The 17,912-nt window shown below is 38.4% G+C and overlaps 1 protein-coding gene across 11 annotated transcripts in view; it reads left to right on the top strand.

Moving 5' to 3' along the window:
* Positions 1-17,912, top strand: part of Pard3 (par-3 family cell polarity regulator) — a 575,898-nt gene that overhangs the window by 258,731 nt on the left and 299,255 nt on the right. For all 11 annotated transcript variants that reach the window (XM_090319128.1, XM_090319127.1, XM_090319126.1 and 8 more), the window contains exon 5: positions 5,878-6,009. In XM_090319128.1, the coding sequence (XP_090175254.1) occupies positions 5,878-6,009 (132 nt within the window). The remainder of the gene's footprint in view (positions 1-5,877; positions 6,010-17,912) is intronic.

The raw sequence follows: 17,912 nt of genomic DNA, 5'->3' as shown, positions 1-17,912 counted from the left end.
CCCTTAATCTTTGACTCCTTAAGTAGAATCTTGCTTCCTGGGAGCAGCACGTAAATATGCATTTCCCAGACCAAATGGCTTTTTGACACCTGATGATGTGGTGGTACATTTAGATGATAAGGAAAATCCCTGATCACAGCAGGAACATCTGTTTTTGGTTTTCTTCTCTCCCACCCCCGCCCACCCCAGCAAGAAGAAGCGTTCCCCTCCTCTCTCCAAGCTTCCTGGATGATTGGGGAACAGCTTCCTAAATGAAGATTATTATAATGAAGAGAGGAAGAAATAATGCAAGCACCACAGAGACAGCCTGTTTCTTCTGCCTTCTGCCCCCATTTTGTGAGTGCTGGTATTATCTCAGCAATGAATTCATCATTCCCCTGACAGGAGTCATCAGTCTTTAACCCCTACCCCCCTCCCCGCACCCGAACTCAGAGTATAAGCACTGCTCCTAAGCTTTTTGGCTCAAGGCTAGCACACGACCTCTCTGATTTTTTGGTGATTAAATAGAGTTAAGAGATGACTGGAGACTTTCCTGCCTAGATTGGACTTGAACTGCAATCCTTAGATCTCAGCCTCCTGAGTAGCTAGGATTACAGGAAGGATCCATTACTACCCGATAGACTCAGAATTTTAAAGGGTTTTTCTGCTTTTATTGCTAATTATTCATGCACAGAATTTTGTTATTTGATGGTGGAATGATACAGAGTTAGAATCACATTCTTTAACTGACTATCCAGGTTTCCAGTTTTAACTTGTTAAAATGTGACTGATGAGAGGTTGCTTTTTATTTATAGTCCTATGTGATAATTTTATTACCCAAAGTAAATATTTTCTAAATTGAAAGCAAGATATACTGTATTCACTAAAAAATAATGACTGTCTGAGCATATATTGTGAAGTAGACAACATATTGCATGTATATGTGGCCTAATGATTAAAATATATTTTCAACTTTAATTATTAATTGTTTAAAATTATTGTAACTTACTGTTCATTACATGTGAATATATGAATTCATTATTTACTTCCCAATGAATTAGGATAACTTTTATTTAGAGGGAGTAATGTCAGTTTTATTTTTCTTGCCCATTAACTCTTGAAAGCTGACTGTACAAATACAAAATTATAGAATTTTTCAGGTACAGTACAAAAAAGACAGGTCCATTATCTCCCTTAATATAATTGTTCCGTGGGTACCCTGCTGTATGAATTGCATGTAGTAATTGGCTTAAATGGAAAAATAGCACACTAATTTTAGATGTAATTAGAAATAATCACATTTCCCACAGACACTGTATACTGTAGGTGTGACATTCTATTTTAATAGGCATGTCAACACTATATATCTTGTATTATAAATTTAAAAGTACAGTCATTTCATTTCTGTAGAAATGCATTTTACTGTTGTTTATCTGGGTACCTCTTTAAAGTATTTCTTTAACTGTCCTTAGTTTCTGAAACACTATAAAATCCAAAATAAAAAATATTCAAGAAAAGACTATCCCAACAATGCAGCCTGCTGTGTTAAGTGCTTAAGTTTAAAGGTGAATGACTGACTGTCCCTATCCAGACTTCACTGTGATAGTAGAAATAGCAATTAAAAATTAAATTACAAGTTAGGACTATAATTAAAGTAAAATTAGAAAATGGTGTTAACAAGTGTGTGGCATGATTTGTTCTGCTGATAACCAGGGAATGCTCTTTAGGGAGGATGGCATTGACCTGGCTTTGAAGAGTGATCAGCTTTTCTATAAAAGAAATGGTACTGGAAATCTAGCTCAGAAAAAAGGAAGGGGAAGAGGATTATGCCGCAGTGAACACCACTGTCTGCATGCCTCTCTAGTACACTTACTATGTTTACTGCAAGTATGTTTTGAACATACATTTTACAAAGTATATTTTCTGCCAGGCAGTGCATATTGAACACTGGGAGAGGATAAAGCCAGAGACAATGTCCAGGAAGAATGTGTTATACTTTCAGTGAAGGATGAGTTTGTTCTGAAGTAGATTGCCCTGGCAGAAGATGCTGAATGAATTCAACTTGGCATGGCAATTGTGGGTGTTTAAATGGGGCAGAGAAAGTGGGGTAGAGGAATATGATTCTGCATTGGTAAAGAGGGGAGTTTTATTTTCCATTGGGTTCTAAGGGGTTCTTTGGATACCTTTTTGGAAATAGATTATAGATTGGGGACAATACTTTGTACTGGTGACTACTTCCTACCTCAAGGGAAGAAGAGATTTGAGCTTGTGCGGGGAGAGGGTCATAAATCATTCACAGATGGAGCCAGTGGTGATTGCTTATGGGAAGAGGAACCATGGCAGCAGTGGGAGGGATAGACTGGATTTCAGACAGTGAAAACCTAAAATGTTAGCAACTCCTCATTTATCCATTGTAAAGACTCTGTTTTCCTTTCAAGTGGTAATGTATCATTGTGTGAACACCCAGGTTTCCTACTATATTTTTGCCTAAGACTTTACACAGTCATTGATTATCTTTGTCTGAATTTGTTATTTCATTGGGAGTTAAAAAATGATGATTTTTGCTTTTAAAAATTATTTTACTAAGATTTTTTTGGCTTTTTTTGAAAAGCTAAGCTTTGTTCAGCAATTGGCACTGTTGGGGTCTACACATTGCTTACTGAAAAGACCAGAGAGGCTTTTCAATGATTTAATTTTTGAATAAGGAACTGATATAATTATCACCTCAGATGGTGAGAAATGAGCTTTATAAAAGCCAGGACCCTCTCCAGTGGCAGGCCCTCATCCATGACATTAAAAAATTGTACTTTTTTCTTCTTCTTTTGAACTCATTTAGAGTTTCTTTTGTTTTCATAGACATTGTAGGATGTTCTATCATTAATAAATCTATTTATCAATCTATTTGAATTTCTTGTCAGTTTGTATATAGATTAAGGTACAAAACACTATGTGCCTCATCCAGAAGTTCATATTTAAAGGAAAAGGCCTTAATATTTTGAGATTGGAGAATCTCAGGGTCTACGTTTATTCATTTGATTTTCTTAGATTTTGTCCATGTTTTTTCCAATAAGTACACCCCCCATTCCTTTATCTATGTTCCATGTCAGTATTTTTGCACTGCAGTGACTGGAAACATAGACTTAGTGAAAATTCCTTGCTACTAATGCTTGTTTCACCTCCTGATTTTAAAGGAAAAACTTATTTTTTACTGAGTGATTTTTTTTTTGCCAGTCCTGGGCTTGAGTTCAGGGTCTGAGCACTGTCCTTGGACTTTCTCAAGGCTAGAGCTCTACCACTTGAGCATCAGCACCACTTTTGGCTTTTTTCCATGTATGTGGTACCAAGGAATCGAACCTGGGTCTTCGTGCATGCTAGGCAAGCACTCTACCACTAGGCCAAACTCCTGGCCTATCGAGTGATTCTTAAAGTTCATGAATTTCCAAATCAAAGTTTTTATTGATAAACATTTAAAATTTTTTGTTATTTTTATGTATCATAGCCTTGACATAAATGCAAGAATATTAGTTTATATTTGCCTTGTTCTTTGGTAGAGCTCATTCAAGAAGAGGAAATAATACCTTCGCCTACAGCTAAGTTCTGTATAGTTGTATCCTATTATATTCTAAATCTATTTTGTTTTTATGCTGTTTGGCAGTCCTATAGTTTAAGGAATGAATAATATGAATAATTCATGTACATAGTGTTTATAGCCAGATTATTCTTTAAAAAGTTATTAAGGAGAATATTATATTTTGACTAATTTGGCACACATATAGAAGTGGTTCGACTGAAGGTAAAAATTTTAATTTTTTCTTTTGGAGATTAGTTGTTGAGCTAACATCTGACTCCCCTACTTCATCTTAGAATTGTCCTTTTCAGAAATTGAAAGTAACTTTAAAGCTCAAGAGGAAAACCAATTGGTTATAATTTTTTAGTTGAGGGAAGCATCTGGTATCACTTGCTAATCTAGAAAGTATTAACATTTCAGTTAGTAAATATTTATATAAAGAATGGTGATTCAAAGCTAGTTAGGTAGGAAAGTCCATGAGACTCTCATCTCCAATTAACCACCAGAAAACCCGAAGTGACACTGTGGCTCAAAGTGGTAGGGCACTAGCTTTGAGCAGAGAGTTCAGGATCAGTGTCCAGCCCCTGAATTCTAGTCCCATAGTGGGGGTGGGTTGGGGGAGATGTCGTTTGTCATAGCCTCGTAGCCATTTCAAAGTAAAAGTGTTTTTGATGGTACTTGAGGTTGAACTCAGGGCTTCAAGCTTGCTAAACAAGTGCTCTGCCTTATTTTTTGGAAGGGGAGATCAGTCCCAGGGCTTACACTCTCAGGGCCTGGGTGCTGTCCCTAAGCTCTTTTGCTCAAAGCTAGAGCTCTTCCTCTGAGCCACAGAGTCACTTCTGGTGGTTAACTGGAGATAAGAGATTCATGGGCTTTCCTGCCTAGGCTGGCCTTGAATCATGATCCTTGGATCCCAATCTCCTGAGTAGCTAGGGTTGCAGGCGTGAACCACTAGCACCTAGCTTGGGCTCACCATTTAAGCTACACTCTCAGTCCTTTTACATCTAGTTTGCTTCTCAGGGTCTCTTTAATGTTGTCATGGCTAATTTTGGACCATTATCTTCCTGATGCTGCCTTGGATAAGGGATTTTCCCCCCATTAAAGAATTCAAAAACAGGAAAGTGTTCATAGTAGACAGAGCAAGTTTATTTGAAAGTGTAATTAAAAAAAAAATGAGACTCTCTGTTAGGAGTAAAGCTCCAAAGACAAATCCAATGAGTTCTCTTGGTGTACTTGTTTTTTTTTTCCCCAATGTGTGAGATTCCTCTCATAGCTCCTTCCTTGTGTTTTACATTGATTGTTTGAAGGCTTGTACTTGTACCACTGTGGTTCTTTTCATTTGTGGAATAGACTCCTTGAGCATTATGGGAAGAAGAAGCATTTGAACAGGAATCCAAGGCTGTATGGAAACAAAATGCATCAGGATTGAGCCATGCGTTATCTGACAGTGTTATGTCCACCTTTTTTGTTTGTTTGTTTTTAGCGAGGCCTCAGGCCTGGGCACTGTTCTTGGACACTTTTGCTAAAGGCTAGAACCTGGTCACTTGAGCCACAGTACCACTTCTGGCCTTTTCTGTGTATGTGGTACCAAGGAAATGAGCCCAGGGCTTCTTGCATGCTAGGCAAGCACTCTACCACTAGGCCACACCTTCAGCACTCTACCATTTTTTTTTTTTAATCCCTGTCTACCAAATAGTTCCCCTATCTTACTCCTACCTCCATGTTCCAAGTGTCAGGCAGCACCATTCCTATCCTGAACAATTATTTTTTATTGCATACTGAGCGTTGTGACAGGCCAGCCTTTTTCTTGATGTTAGAATTAATTAGTTTTTGAAAGAGGAAAAAAAAAAGCCAGTCCTGTAAGTCTTAAGCCCTCTACTTAAAGTTACAAAATTACAAGAATTTAAAGAAGCAAATATATTCAAACTTCCTTGTTTTCAGTGTTTTAGATAAATTATTGATGTCTCAAGACATAATTATGACATTGGAAAGAAGGATATAAAGGAGAAAAATGCTATGCCTGTGAGGTTAAAGTCTTGTTTAGGATTTTTTTTTCAATACACACTTGATTATAAAGAATGATTTGCATAGGACTATGAAATAAGCAAATGTTCAGCCAGCTTGTATACATGTGTGGCCCTCTTCCCTGCACTACATGTCTCAGCACATGGCTACATTTTGGTGTAATGTCCTCAAACAACTTTGTTCAGACTTGGAAAAATACTTTCAATACATAGAATGATTTTTCTGATACATTGGAAAACCTAGGTATATCATTAATATGCAATGTCTGCTTTTCTACAGTCACCTTTTTGTTTCTTTTTAAATAGAAAGATGAAAACTACAGAAGCCTCCCACGGGATACTAGTAACTGGTCTAACCAATTTCAGAGAGACAATGCCCGGTCATCTCTGAGTGCCAGTCACCCGATGGTGGACAAATGGCTGGAGAAGCAAGAACAGGTAACATACTTGTGTCCTTGTATACGCATCTTTATTATAGCATCCTATCTCACAGGTCATCTCACTGATATTTCAAGGTCACTTACACTAACAAACTCTAGATCAGTTATAGGTTCTATAGTTTGTACAACCTAAATGAATGTTGTTCCGCTGGTTGCTAATGGAAGATTTCTAATAAGTAGTTGTGAGTGTTTGCAATAGATTTTATGAAGAATTGTGACACTAGACTTTAGTGTAGGAGAGGAAGACTTGCCAGTAGGGGATGCAGTTGGTGATTAGGTTTTCGAGGCTTTGGTTCTTTCTTTAAATGATGACAACAGTCAAGGATGTGAAAAGCAAATGAAAACGCTGTTCTGCCCGACCTGATGAGGGAAATACGGACTATGGCGTTGTTTCAGAACTTAGATTATTTTGTCAGGTTTGGGCACTTATCCTTCATAAATGTCAAAGACTTACTTTAGGTCTGGTAAAAGTACAAGTGCATCATAACCCCTGAAACTGAGTACTTCCAAGTTTTTCTTCCTTTACTGAATACTACCTGGGGTATTAAATCAAGGTGGAGGGTTGGTTACAGCCAGCAGCAAGGTAAATTTGCTCTATATGTTTCTTTGTTTGTTTGTTTTTTCCCTCTAGTCCTGGGGCTTGAACTCAGGCCTTGGAGTTTCTTTTGTTCAAGTCTAGCACTCTACCACTAAGTCACAGTGTCCCATCTGGCTTCTGTGTATGTGGTACTGAGGAATCAAACCCAGGGCTTCATGCATATTAGGGAAGCAGTCTACCACTACACCACATTCCAAGCCCTTACATGGAAATTTTTTATTGCAATATTTGGAGAACAAAATGAGCCCAGGGTTTTTAAAGCATCATACATTTAAGTATAAAGATAAAACTTTTTTTCATATATTTTTATTGTAATTAATAGAAGGGTTACATGATATTTGCCAGATAGATGGTACATTAATTCCCATACATTGATACCCTTTCACATGTCTTGTTGTAACTGATTTTGCTTTAAAGAAATTGTTTATTTTTTGTATTTTTGATGTAAAAAGGTTCATTGAGAAGTCTTTTTTCCCTCCAGTGTATATATACAACATTAGGTAGTTGTTTCCTGAGCTTATAAAACTCTTCCTTGATCATTATTTACAAATAACCAGTTCACTGTGTTTGGCATGAACGAGACTCTGATTCTTTGTCCTGTCCTGTCCTATGCCCCTCCCTTTCTCTTCCCCCCATCTCTGTCCTTCTCTCTCTCCCCTTCCTTCTTCTTTTTTCCTTTTCTCCCCTTCCCTCATCTATTATCTCATCCCTCCTCCTGCCTCTCCTCCTTTCCTCCTCCATCCTTTTTTTCCCTAGTGTTAGTCCTAGGGCTTGAACTCAGGGCGTGGGTGCTGTCCCTAATCTTTTTATGCTCAAGGTTAGTACTTGACCACTCGAGCCACAGCCTCAATTCCGGCCTTTTGATGGTTGATTGAAGGTAAAAGTTTTATGGGCTTTCCTGCCTGGACTGGCTTTGAACCTTACTTACATCTCAGCCTCCTCAGTAGCTAGGATTATAGGCAGGAGCCAACTGGTTCCCAGACCCACTTATGAATTAAATCAAGGACTAACACAAAAACAAAATTTACAATCTCCTTCCTCCTTTTTTTTTTTTTCCACCAGAGAGAAGCATTATTGTCTCAATTGAGTAAGAGTAATAGTTTCAGTTAGCTTTTCTGTGTGCCTTTAATGACTTGCTGTCTCATCTGTGGCTTTTCCCCTTCTTCATTTTACTATTAAAATATAACCTAAAGGATTGTGTCCCACAGCAAAAGAAGAATACTTTGTATGATTTATATATACACACCTATATACAAGTATATGAGTGTGTGTGTGTGTGTGTGTGTGTGTGTGTGTGTGTGTACATATACACATCAAACATGTGTCTCCGCAATGTGGACTTAGAATCTAAGTATATTAGATACTGGGTCTAAACATCTGGGATTCTTCTTGTCTGATCCAGTGACTCACTCCACGTACCAACTAAAGACACAAGGGGTAGGGAAAGGAGATTTATTATGTGGCAGCCATGACAGTCTTTTTAGGGATATGGACATGAGTTTTATAGATAAAGAACAGGACCAAGGATGAGAAAAGTAAGCATAGGTTTTGCACATTCTTGCAATGACCTGTGATAAAGCCTGACCTGAGGCTTTATCTCTGGTGGGGTTTCTTAGAAACTGTTTTCTCATCATCATCATTTGAGAGGTGCCAGCATGCCACTCAGGGTTGCTTGGCAGGTTCTTTTTCCTGAGCTTTTGGCTTTGCCTGTCTAAGGGGATATTTACTGAATATCACAACATGCTTATTGGTAAATTCTCTCCTTCATGTAAGCCAAGTGGTTGCAAAATAATTATAGGAGAGAAAGGCTTAGATCAAAGACATGGGTACAAAATGGGACCTGGGTACCCAGCTTACTGTTTCTCAGCAGGAAATCATTCTCAAGCACCTCTTATAGGCTCACCAGGGTAAACTGATGCCTGTACTCCTTTAGTGATGTCATCGGTACTGCAGAGAGCAGGAGCATTGGTTGAATGTTCCTCCAGTGGGTTTTGTCTTTGCTCAGTTTCTTACTGGATTGCTGGTTGCTCATTATCTCTGTTTTTTTTGATGGCAGTATGACAGCATCAGCTATGCCAATGGATATTAGCCATGAGAATGGCAAGGACAATGGGAGTTATTGGCAGTGGTGGGCTAGCCAAGGCCTCCCTGGTTTTTGTGGGAGTTAGTTTAAATGGGATGAAATTGCAGCTTCTAACCCTCTGTCATGGCTGCTGTCTGTTTTCCTTCTGCAAAAGGAAAGGAGGTGATGCACTTGGGGAGGCAATGGTGTGACTTCCAGCAACAGTGATCTTGTGTTCCATGTTGACTTCACCTTGCTCAGAATACCCTGCAGCTCAGTCTTCAATCAGATTCCTTGGGAACAGGACGACACAGTGTCTTTTGGAGAACGTCCTCTTCTTGTGTCTTTCTAGCTTCCTATTTCTGAGAGAGCTCAGAAAAAACATGGACCATTTGAAAACCGGATGGTTTGTTGTATTACTTTGAGAAAAGGTTTCTTGCACCTGAAATGTTGTTTTCTCAGGAAACAAAACAAAAGGTAACAACAACAACAAAGCCTTAATTTTCATGTTGAGCAATGTTTTAAAAAGTTAAAGTGCCTGCGATCCTAGCTACCTAAATCTGAAAACAGATCAGGGTTTGATGCCGGTCTGGGCAGAAAATCTTGAGACGCCCTTCTCAACCCATGGTGGATGTAGTGGCTCTCACTTGTCAGTTCCAACCTCTGTGCTAAATTGGGAAGATCTCAGTGCCAGGCCAGTATGGCAGGAAGGGGGGAAAATGGTATATAAGACTTGCTGTCCATGAGATGAAGTTAGACAGCTGATGTCAATGTAGATGTATTTTTCAGACAAGCCCCCAAGAATTGAGACTAATCAGTGAGAGGAAAGGCTGGAAGCAGAAGGCCCTGAGTTTAAATTCCTGGACAAACAAAGTTCAAGTTCTTTTTAAAAACGTCTGTTAGGCTGAGCACTGGTGGCTCATGTCTGTAATCCTAGATACTCAGGAGGCTGAGAGCTGAGGATCATAGCTCAAAGCCAGTCTGGGAAGGAAAGTCCATAAGACTCTTATCTCCAGTCACCAAAAAAATCTGGAAGGGATAGTATGGCTTAAAGTGGTAAAGAGCTCAGGAAGAGTACCCAGGCCATGAGTTTAAGCCCCACAACTTGTTTAAAAAAAAAAAAAAGTATGTTAACAGAATTTAAAACAGGAAGCTTATAAAGTTAGCTTGTTAATCTACAAGCTTTCTCAATACAGACTCTAAAAAAATGTTCAAAAATCATAAAGATAATGTATATGAAAATATGTAAGAAAGAGAACCTGCCAGACAAAGCCCAGTAGGAAAAACCTACCATACTGAAAATTAACTAAAATCCATTTCATCCATCCATTAATCATAATTATTCAGTAAGTACCTAAAAATTGAGCCTAATGGAATAGTACAAGTACATTTGAATTAATCCATTAATCCAGCACAATCCTAAATCTTGTGTGTATTTGTGTGTGTGTGTGTGTGTGTGTGTGTGTGTGTGTGTGTGTGTGTGTGTGTGGCAGTGTGCAGTACTATGCTTGCAGGTAGTTCTGCCATTCTTGTAGCCATTACCATTTCTCTGACTCTGCATTGACTGTGATTTAATATTGGCAGATAGTAGGTCATAAGCTGACTTTGTTCTCGTTTCCTCACCCTTTATTGAAACTAATAAATTCCGTAGAACAGGAGGCAGGAACTTTACTATTCATAATGGGACGAATTTAGGGCCAGAACACAGAGGGACCTTAAAGAAGTTACAAGCTAATTGGGAGACTGCCATTTTCACTACCTTCTCTTGGTGAACAGGCCTGACCGCAATTATCAGGAAACAGTAAGGAGGTACAAGGTACTTTCCAACTGCTACTTCTGCTGTGGTGGGGAAGTGATTGCCCTGACCTTTAGAGAAAAGCTGATGTTTTTAGGGCTCTTTTCATCAAAGAAAACTGCACTTAATAGGCAGATTATATTGAAGGAAGACAACTATCATGAGTGTTAGATGAGGATACACTCCATTGACTGAGGTGTGCTGTACTGTCTCCTTTGCCTGTTTCCCAGACAAAACAGGAATTCCACAATCTACTTTCCTTGCCCAAAGCCTCAAAGCCAGGAGTCAAAACTTTATATTTTATTGTTGATGCTCTACTACTGAGTATACTCCATCCATTCTCTCCTGTGTAATGTCTGGGGTTTTTTTGTTTTTGTGTGTTTGTTTTGTGCTAATCCTGGGGATTGAACAGAGGGCCTGGGTGCTGCAGCCTGGACGATAAGATAATTCAGGGGTCACAGCACTAAAATCTAGGAGAGCTTTTGTAAATCTGATGTGAGAAAAGACAGGGCTTCATAGTTTTTTGCCTTCGTTCTTGGCAACCAGGTTAAGGTTTTATGCTGACAAATGGTAATTGAAATATACTTGGTGATTGCTTATTTCTTTAGGGCCAGAAGTTTTGCCTAGTGGTGGAGTGCTTGCCGAGCATGCACGAAGACCGGGTTGGAGTCCTTGGTACCACATACATAGAAATAAGCTGGAAGTAGTGCTGAGGCTCGGGTGGATGACTCTAGTCTTGAAAAAGTCCAAGAACAGTGCTCAGGCCCTGAGTATAAGCCCAGGACTTCCCCCCCCCCAAAAAAAAAAATTCTTTAGCTTATACAAATTGAGTAAGTAAATAACTTACTATGTTATTGTTATGGTTAGAAAGAAAAATACTAACCACCTTAAGTTCTGAAATTCTATTTATAATGATAGTTTAGACAATTTACATATTTATGCCTCTGAAATTCGATATTCGATTCAAAGGGAGAAAACTTATTATTTCATAGTTGGTAAACCTTTGCAAAGTTTAAGTGGAAGCAAACATAACTGTGTTTTTTTTCTAGCAATGTCAAATGTATAAACTAAAAACATCAGGACTATTTTAAAATTCAGTGAATTTTCATTATAAAATGCCAGAGAATTTGTTGTATGATAGAAATCTGTTCTGTTCTTGGTGACACCAAAGTGAAAATGAAACTTTTTCAAAGCTTTGTCTTCTTACCTGGCTATTTCAATACAAATGCAGATTATTTTGTGCTTTGATAATGAGGTAGTTGATTCTGAATATATATTTATTTATTTTTGTGGCAATGCTTGGCTTTGGGTGCAGGGCCTTGCATTTATGAGAGGTGTTCTACCTGTTGAGCCATACCTCTAGCTCCTTTTCTTTCATTGTTTTCCAATATAATCTGGCCTTTTGCCTAGAACAGCCTGAACTGCGAGCCTATTATTATGCTTCTTGTGTAGGTGAGAGGCAAGCTGTGAGCCTTTGTAGCTAGCTTAAAATTTTTCTACTTGTATAATTAATGAGTCCTGTGTGTGTGTGTGTGTGTGTGTGTGTGTGTGTGTGTGTGTGTGTGTGGTTGGTGAATCATGTGTATGTGTGTTTGTATGTATATGTGTGCGGTATTATTTCCATTAATCTTGAATATTTTCGAGAGTATAACTATATAATAGTTATAGTTCTGTGGAGACAGAACTGGAGTGTAGATCTCCTGATGTATAGTCTCTTTTTTCTCTTTTCGTATCCTATGATGGTCCCGAGGTTTGAATTCAGGGCCTGGCACTGTCCCAGAGCTTTTTTGAGCTATACCTTCACTTCCAGTTTTTTGGTGGGAAATTGGAGATAAGAGTCTCATGGACTTTGCTGCCCGGACTCGCTTTAGACCATGATCTGCAAATCTCAGCTTCCCAAGTGCTAAGATTATGGGCATGAGCCATCTATATACCTGATTTGTTCATTTTGCTTACTGTTTTCTCCTGGGAGAGAGAGAAAGAGAGACCAGAAGCATTTTACTTTTTCATATATTTAACAATGAAATGTACAGCGAGTCTGAACAGTGAGCCAGCTTTACAAACCTGACCCTCTATTGAGTGAGGTCCCTCAGCTTACCAGTTTTGTTGAGATATATAAACTACAAATTTCATTTTCATTGTTTGTCAACTGAGGAACATGATTTTGATTGGCCGATTTGGGGTTTGTGATCTGAACTCAACACAACCCAGGTGTAAATCCAGAAGTAGTTTTTGTTGTATGATACATAAAGCAGTTCTCCTTCCTGTCTTTCACTTTAGGCTACTCTAACTTTTTTGTTGTAGGTGGGACTAGAACCCCCATCTCTTTGCTGGACTAGAGCTTTGCCACCGAACTACATCCCCAGCCCCGAATGACTATTTATTGTCTTGAATATTATTTTTGTTTCTTGAATATTAGAAGAAGCCCTGCTCTTTTTTGTCCCTGGTATATTTCTTTTGCTCTCATCATCCTTTCAGAATCAGATTCTTGCTTCTATGCTATCTTACCAGAATTAGAAGAAAACTTCATCTTTTAAAATCATCTCTGGTTCTTTTTGGAAGAACATAATCTGACACTGAAATGATATTAGTGTTAAGCTCCATGACTGTGTTGAGTTTATATATTTCCTTTTGTTTGTGCACAAACCATAGTTTTTGTTTGTTTAGTTTTCTTTTTAATTTTTCTTTTTTGGGGGTCAGTCGTGGGGGCACTCTACCATGTTGAGCCACAGTGTCATTTCTGGTTGTCTGGTGGTTAATTGGAGATAAGAGTCTCATAGACTTTCCGGCCCAGGCTGGCTTTGAACAGTAATCATCAAATCTCAGCCTCCTGAGTAGCTAGGAGTACAGGTGTGAGTGAGCCAACAGTGCCCAGCCTTAAAACATTGTTTTATAGGAGGACATTTAAGAATATCAAGTGCCCCATGAGAGGGTTTGCTTTACACTTGCTGAGTTGAGTTATGGAGGCACAAACAAACTTATTTGTTTCCAGATCTGGGTTAATACAGAAGGCCTACTTGTCAGTCTTTCCTCTTTGGGTCCTGTGTTTATTTTTTCTTTGGTCTATGCAGTTAAAGAGAAAGTGGGCAACTAGCCAGGGAGTAAGTCAGAAATTCTAACTGAGCAAGAAAGAATCTGTGGAGGATTAACCTTCACAGGAATCTGCTGGCTGCTTTTTTTCTTGGCCTGCAGATGCTTCTGCCGGAATCAGGCATTTCTGTAGGTACCTTGTCAGATTTTGCTTGCAGGTAGTTTCTGAGCTGTTTGTTGTGAACTGTGTACTTGAATATGATGATGATGAAAAGGGTTATTGATTTATATGATAACTCCTATTCACATCCATCTCTATGTCATTTGCTTTTGAAATTTTGTTCTTTATTTCTGTTTCATGAGCAGTAGAACCTTTATTTTTTTTAGTACTAGTTAAGAAATTTTTAGCCTACAATATGTTGTTTTCACAACCTATTTTCTAAAGCTAGCCTGTAGAAATTGAATCATTAATAAACTTTTTAATGTAGAGGCTTTATGATCTAGTACTTCTGTAGGCTTTGTCTAGTGACCATAAACACAGTCTTGAAATGCGCTCAAAAGTTCCTATTTGAAGTGTTAAAGGATTTCGTTCAGGGACTTTGTCTTTTCTCAATGTGTGTGCCTTTAGAATGTTTCATTGTTTCTCTATATTTATGAACGCATTTTTTAATCGATTTTAATTTTTAGTTTTGTTTTGCTTTTTTGTTGATCATGGGACTTGAACTCTGAGCCTGGGCATTGTCTCTTAGCTCTTCAGCCCTACCCTGGAGCCACAGCGCTACTTCTCAACTTTAATTTTTTTTTTTCGTTTTTTTATCCCTTTGGTTTCCTCTCCCTTAAACCTCACCCCAATGCTGAAGATTGAGCTCTTTAATTAAGTAGTATGTCACTGAGCTGTACCTCAGCCTTCAATGAGGTTTAAACATAGCTTGCAAAATATACATGGAAATATGGAAATATTGGTAGTGATGTTAGATAGGATATTGCAATTCTTTGTACTTTTGAGTAGTGCTCATGTTCTTATACTATAAGCTCATATTACTTTTGATAGGCTTTCATTTGTTTTTATTAGCTTTCATTGTAGAGTTCAACATGTCAGTTCATGAAAGTCAGTTCTTTGAAAGACAGGATGAGATAGTAAGCACACCTTTTCTTACTTGTGAACTCCTTTGAGAAATTCTTCTAACTGAACTTGGGCTGAAATATAATTTGTTTGTTACATGTCAATGTATCTTGATCCATATCACCCTTTTCATAATTTACTATCTCTCTCAACACCATTCATTCCAACAATTTACCTGATTCCATTTTCACACACGAATATTGAATATTATAAGTGCATTTGCCTATGCCTCCTCTCTCCATGTGTCTCCATACATCAAAGTTCACAAGGTTGGAAGACTGAACTTGTCTTCCTTCAGAAGCTGCAATTTCCAGATTATAGGATAAAATGGAATATCAGTATTTGTAAAGTTAATTTAAACCCCTTGATAGTATCTTTTTATGTCTTTGGTAATCCTTTAATTCTCAAAAATTATTAATTAAGTGACTCTTTCGTTCCATTATTAAAACTGAATCTTGTACATCACGAAGTTGAGAAAGAACAGGCAGGTGTGCAGGCAGAAGATAGAAAAACAGAAGAGAGAAAGAGAAGGAAGGAAGAAAACAGAGGGAGGGAAGAGAAGATCATAGAAACAGTCATTCATCATCACCGTCAGATGTATGTGCTAACCTTGGTGCTCACATGACCCCTTATATGAGGAAGCAGCTTCCTGGCTGCTGTCTACCACTAGAGCTACGAGCTCCAACTTAGCCTTTCTTTCTTTTTTTAGAGATGAAATCTCTCCAACTTGATTCTCCAAATCTCTTCCTTTTGAGTGGGGAAGGTTGTAGGTGTGAGCTAACAGTGCTCCACTAAGGAACTTTTCGATTTTTTTGAAAGAACAATGGAATGTTGGTACTTACATGTTTAGTACATTGAATATGACTCTTTGAAACAACAGCATATCATTAATGTGCTGTATGTAGCGTATGGTCTTTTGAGATTATTTTCTTTCCTCAATCTTTGCAGTAAAGCTTCTTTTTATGTATGGATATTAATACGAGTGTTTAGGATTGTTTTCAAATACAGAAAAATATTCATTGCTTGGTTTGATATTCTATAAAACTCTTCACGGCTAATAGAATATATTCTAATATGAAAATGATCCCATACAGGCTGTAGAGAAACGTTTTGTATTTTATTTGATGGTGATGGAGTTTTATATTCAATTTTTAAAAATTACCTGAGGAGGATCGGTGGAAGATGGCGGTGGTTCAGTGTGACACGTACTGAGCTCCTGCCAAGATTCAAGTTCTGGCAACGGAGGGGACAGTTCTCTATCAGAAATTGATCCTAAGTAAGCTTTAGCACCACAGAGATCTCAATCAGAGAGGAAAAAGGCAGGATACCAACGCGAGAAGACAACGTGGAGCCCCACCAGCCACAGAGCACACAGTGCTTCATGTGGCGCAGACGGCCAGACCCGAAAACTGGCCATGCACGGACCTGCCAGCTTCACAGAACTGGAGAATCCAGCAATTTGTGAGTACCTCTGAGGAGATGTTTCCACTTCTGCTCGCAGAACAGCATTGGGAGGGGGCCCCTCCCCCTCCAGCTGAGAGCAGCGCCATCTTGACTGCTGGCAATGACCCAGGCCAAAGCAATTGGAACCTGAGAGGTGATGCCATCATTCTAACCGGCAAAGGATTTCCCAGAGTTCCCTTAGCCAGAAATCCAGCCCCAGTGCTGCTGAAGTCTGTCCCCTGCGCCAGCCACAGACCTGGTAAACAAACCCACCAATGGATCTTTCAGCTTTGTCTTACCAGTCAAGCAATCTGATCTGATCTGCACAAAAAGAAAGAGAGAGTGATATTACCAATCTAAAAGAGCGAACATCTATTGTCAGCCAACTAAGAAGGTCTAGGTTGGTTATATCTGAAAAATTATAGTCTTGTTTAGTATTAATCTTGCTCCCATTATCAAATGCAGAACAAGAAACTCAAGAAAAATGTCAAATCAAGAAATACCATCTCCCACCCAACATAAACAGGCAATGGAGCACTTAGTGGCAAATCTAGAGGAGAGTCTTCCAAGTGCTATACAAATGCAATTGATAAACATCATTAATGAAAAGTGTGAAAACATAAAGAGATAAGGGAGGAAACGATAGTTAATCAAGAGGAAACCATAAACAAGGTGATATGTGAAAAAGGGGAAGGCATAAAGGAGGCCATAATAAAGGTTTTTCAAAGAAAAATGGATGAATTCATAGAATCCACAAAAAAAAGGTGACCCAACTCCAACAAATGTCCAAAGATAATAAAGCTGCTGAGCTAACCACTCAAATGGAAATCAAGGAGCTAAAGAAATCCATTCATGATCTAAAACAAGAGATGCAAGGCATCAAAAATGAGCAATTAGAAGCAAGGGAGATGAAGAATAAAGTAGAAAGCTTTGATAACAGGTTAGACAATGCAGAAGATAGAATTTTAGGGGTTGGAGATAATTTAGTTGTTATAGAGAAAGAACAGAAAATGAGTCAATTCAAATCTAGGAAATATGAGAAAACGCTACAGGACATCTAAGATACAATTAGGAAGCCTAATTGAAGGCTAACTGGTATTGAGGAGGGTCTGGAGAAAGAGGTCAATGGTATTGGAAATACACTTTAGGGAATCATCTCAGAGAACTTCCCAAATATCCAGAAGGGCAGGCCCATCCAGATACAAGAAGCTTTTAGAACCCCAAACAGACCTGACCAGGAAAGAACATCCCACAGCCACATTATAATCTGAACTGGATCAATAGAGACCAAAGATAGGATCCTAAAAGCAATCAGGCATAAGAGAACAATCACCTATAAAGGCAAACCAATCAGAATAACCACAGATTTCTTAGCAGAGACCATGCAAGCAAGAAGAGATTGGAATGATATATGTCATGCCCTGAAGTCAAATAACCACCAACCAAGAATACTGTACCCAGCCAAGCTCTCATTCATAACTGAGGAATAATAAAAATGTTCCATTCCAGGGAAAAGCTGCAACATTATGTAGCAACCAAACCAACATTACAGAAAATTCTCAAGGATGTTCTACACATAGAAAACCAACACAAATGTAAAACAGAGAAAGAAATGGCACTTAAAACTCATAACATCTAAGTACCACAAGAACTATTAAGACACAGGCCCTAATGAAAGCTTGTAAAAATGGCAGGAACTAATACATATTTCTCAATCCTGACTCTCAATATCAATGGACTTAACTCTCCAATTAAACGACATAGACTATATAGTTGGATCAAAACGCAAGATCCATCGTTCTGCTGTCTTCAAGAGACACATCTTAACCAAAAAAACTAACAATTTTTGA

The sequence above is a fragment of the Megascapheus bottae genome, chromosome 26, assembly GCF_031878675.1.
Source record: "Megascapheus bottae isolate mThoBot1 chromosome 26, mThoBot2.hap1, whole genome shotgun sequence".
NCBI lineage: Eukaryota > Metazoa > Chordata > Mammalia > Rodentia > Geomyidae > Megascapheus > Megascapheus bottae.
The sequence above is the reverse complement of the archived record's forward strand: the minus strand, read 5'-3'. Positions and strand labels throughout refer to the sequence as shown.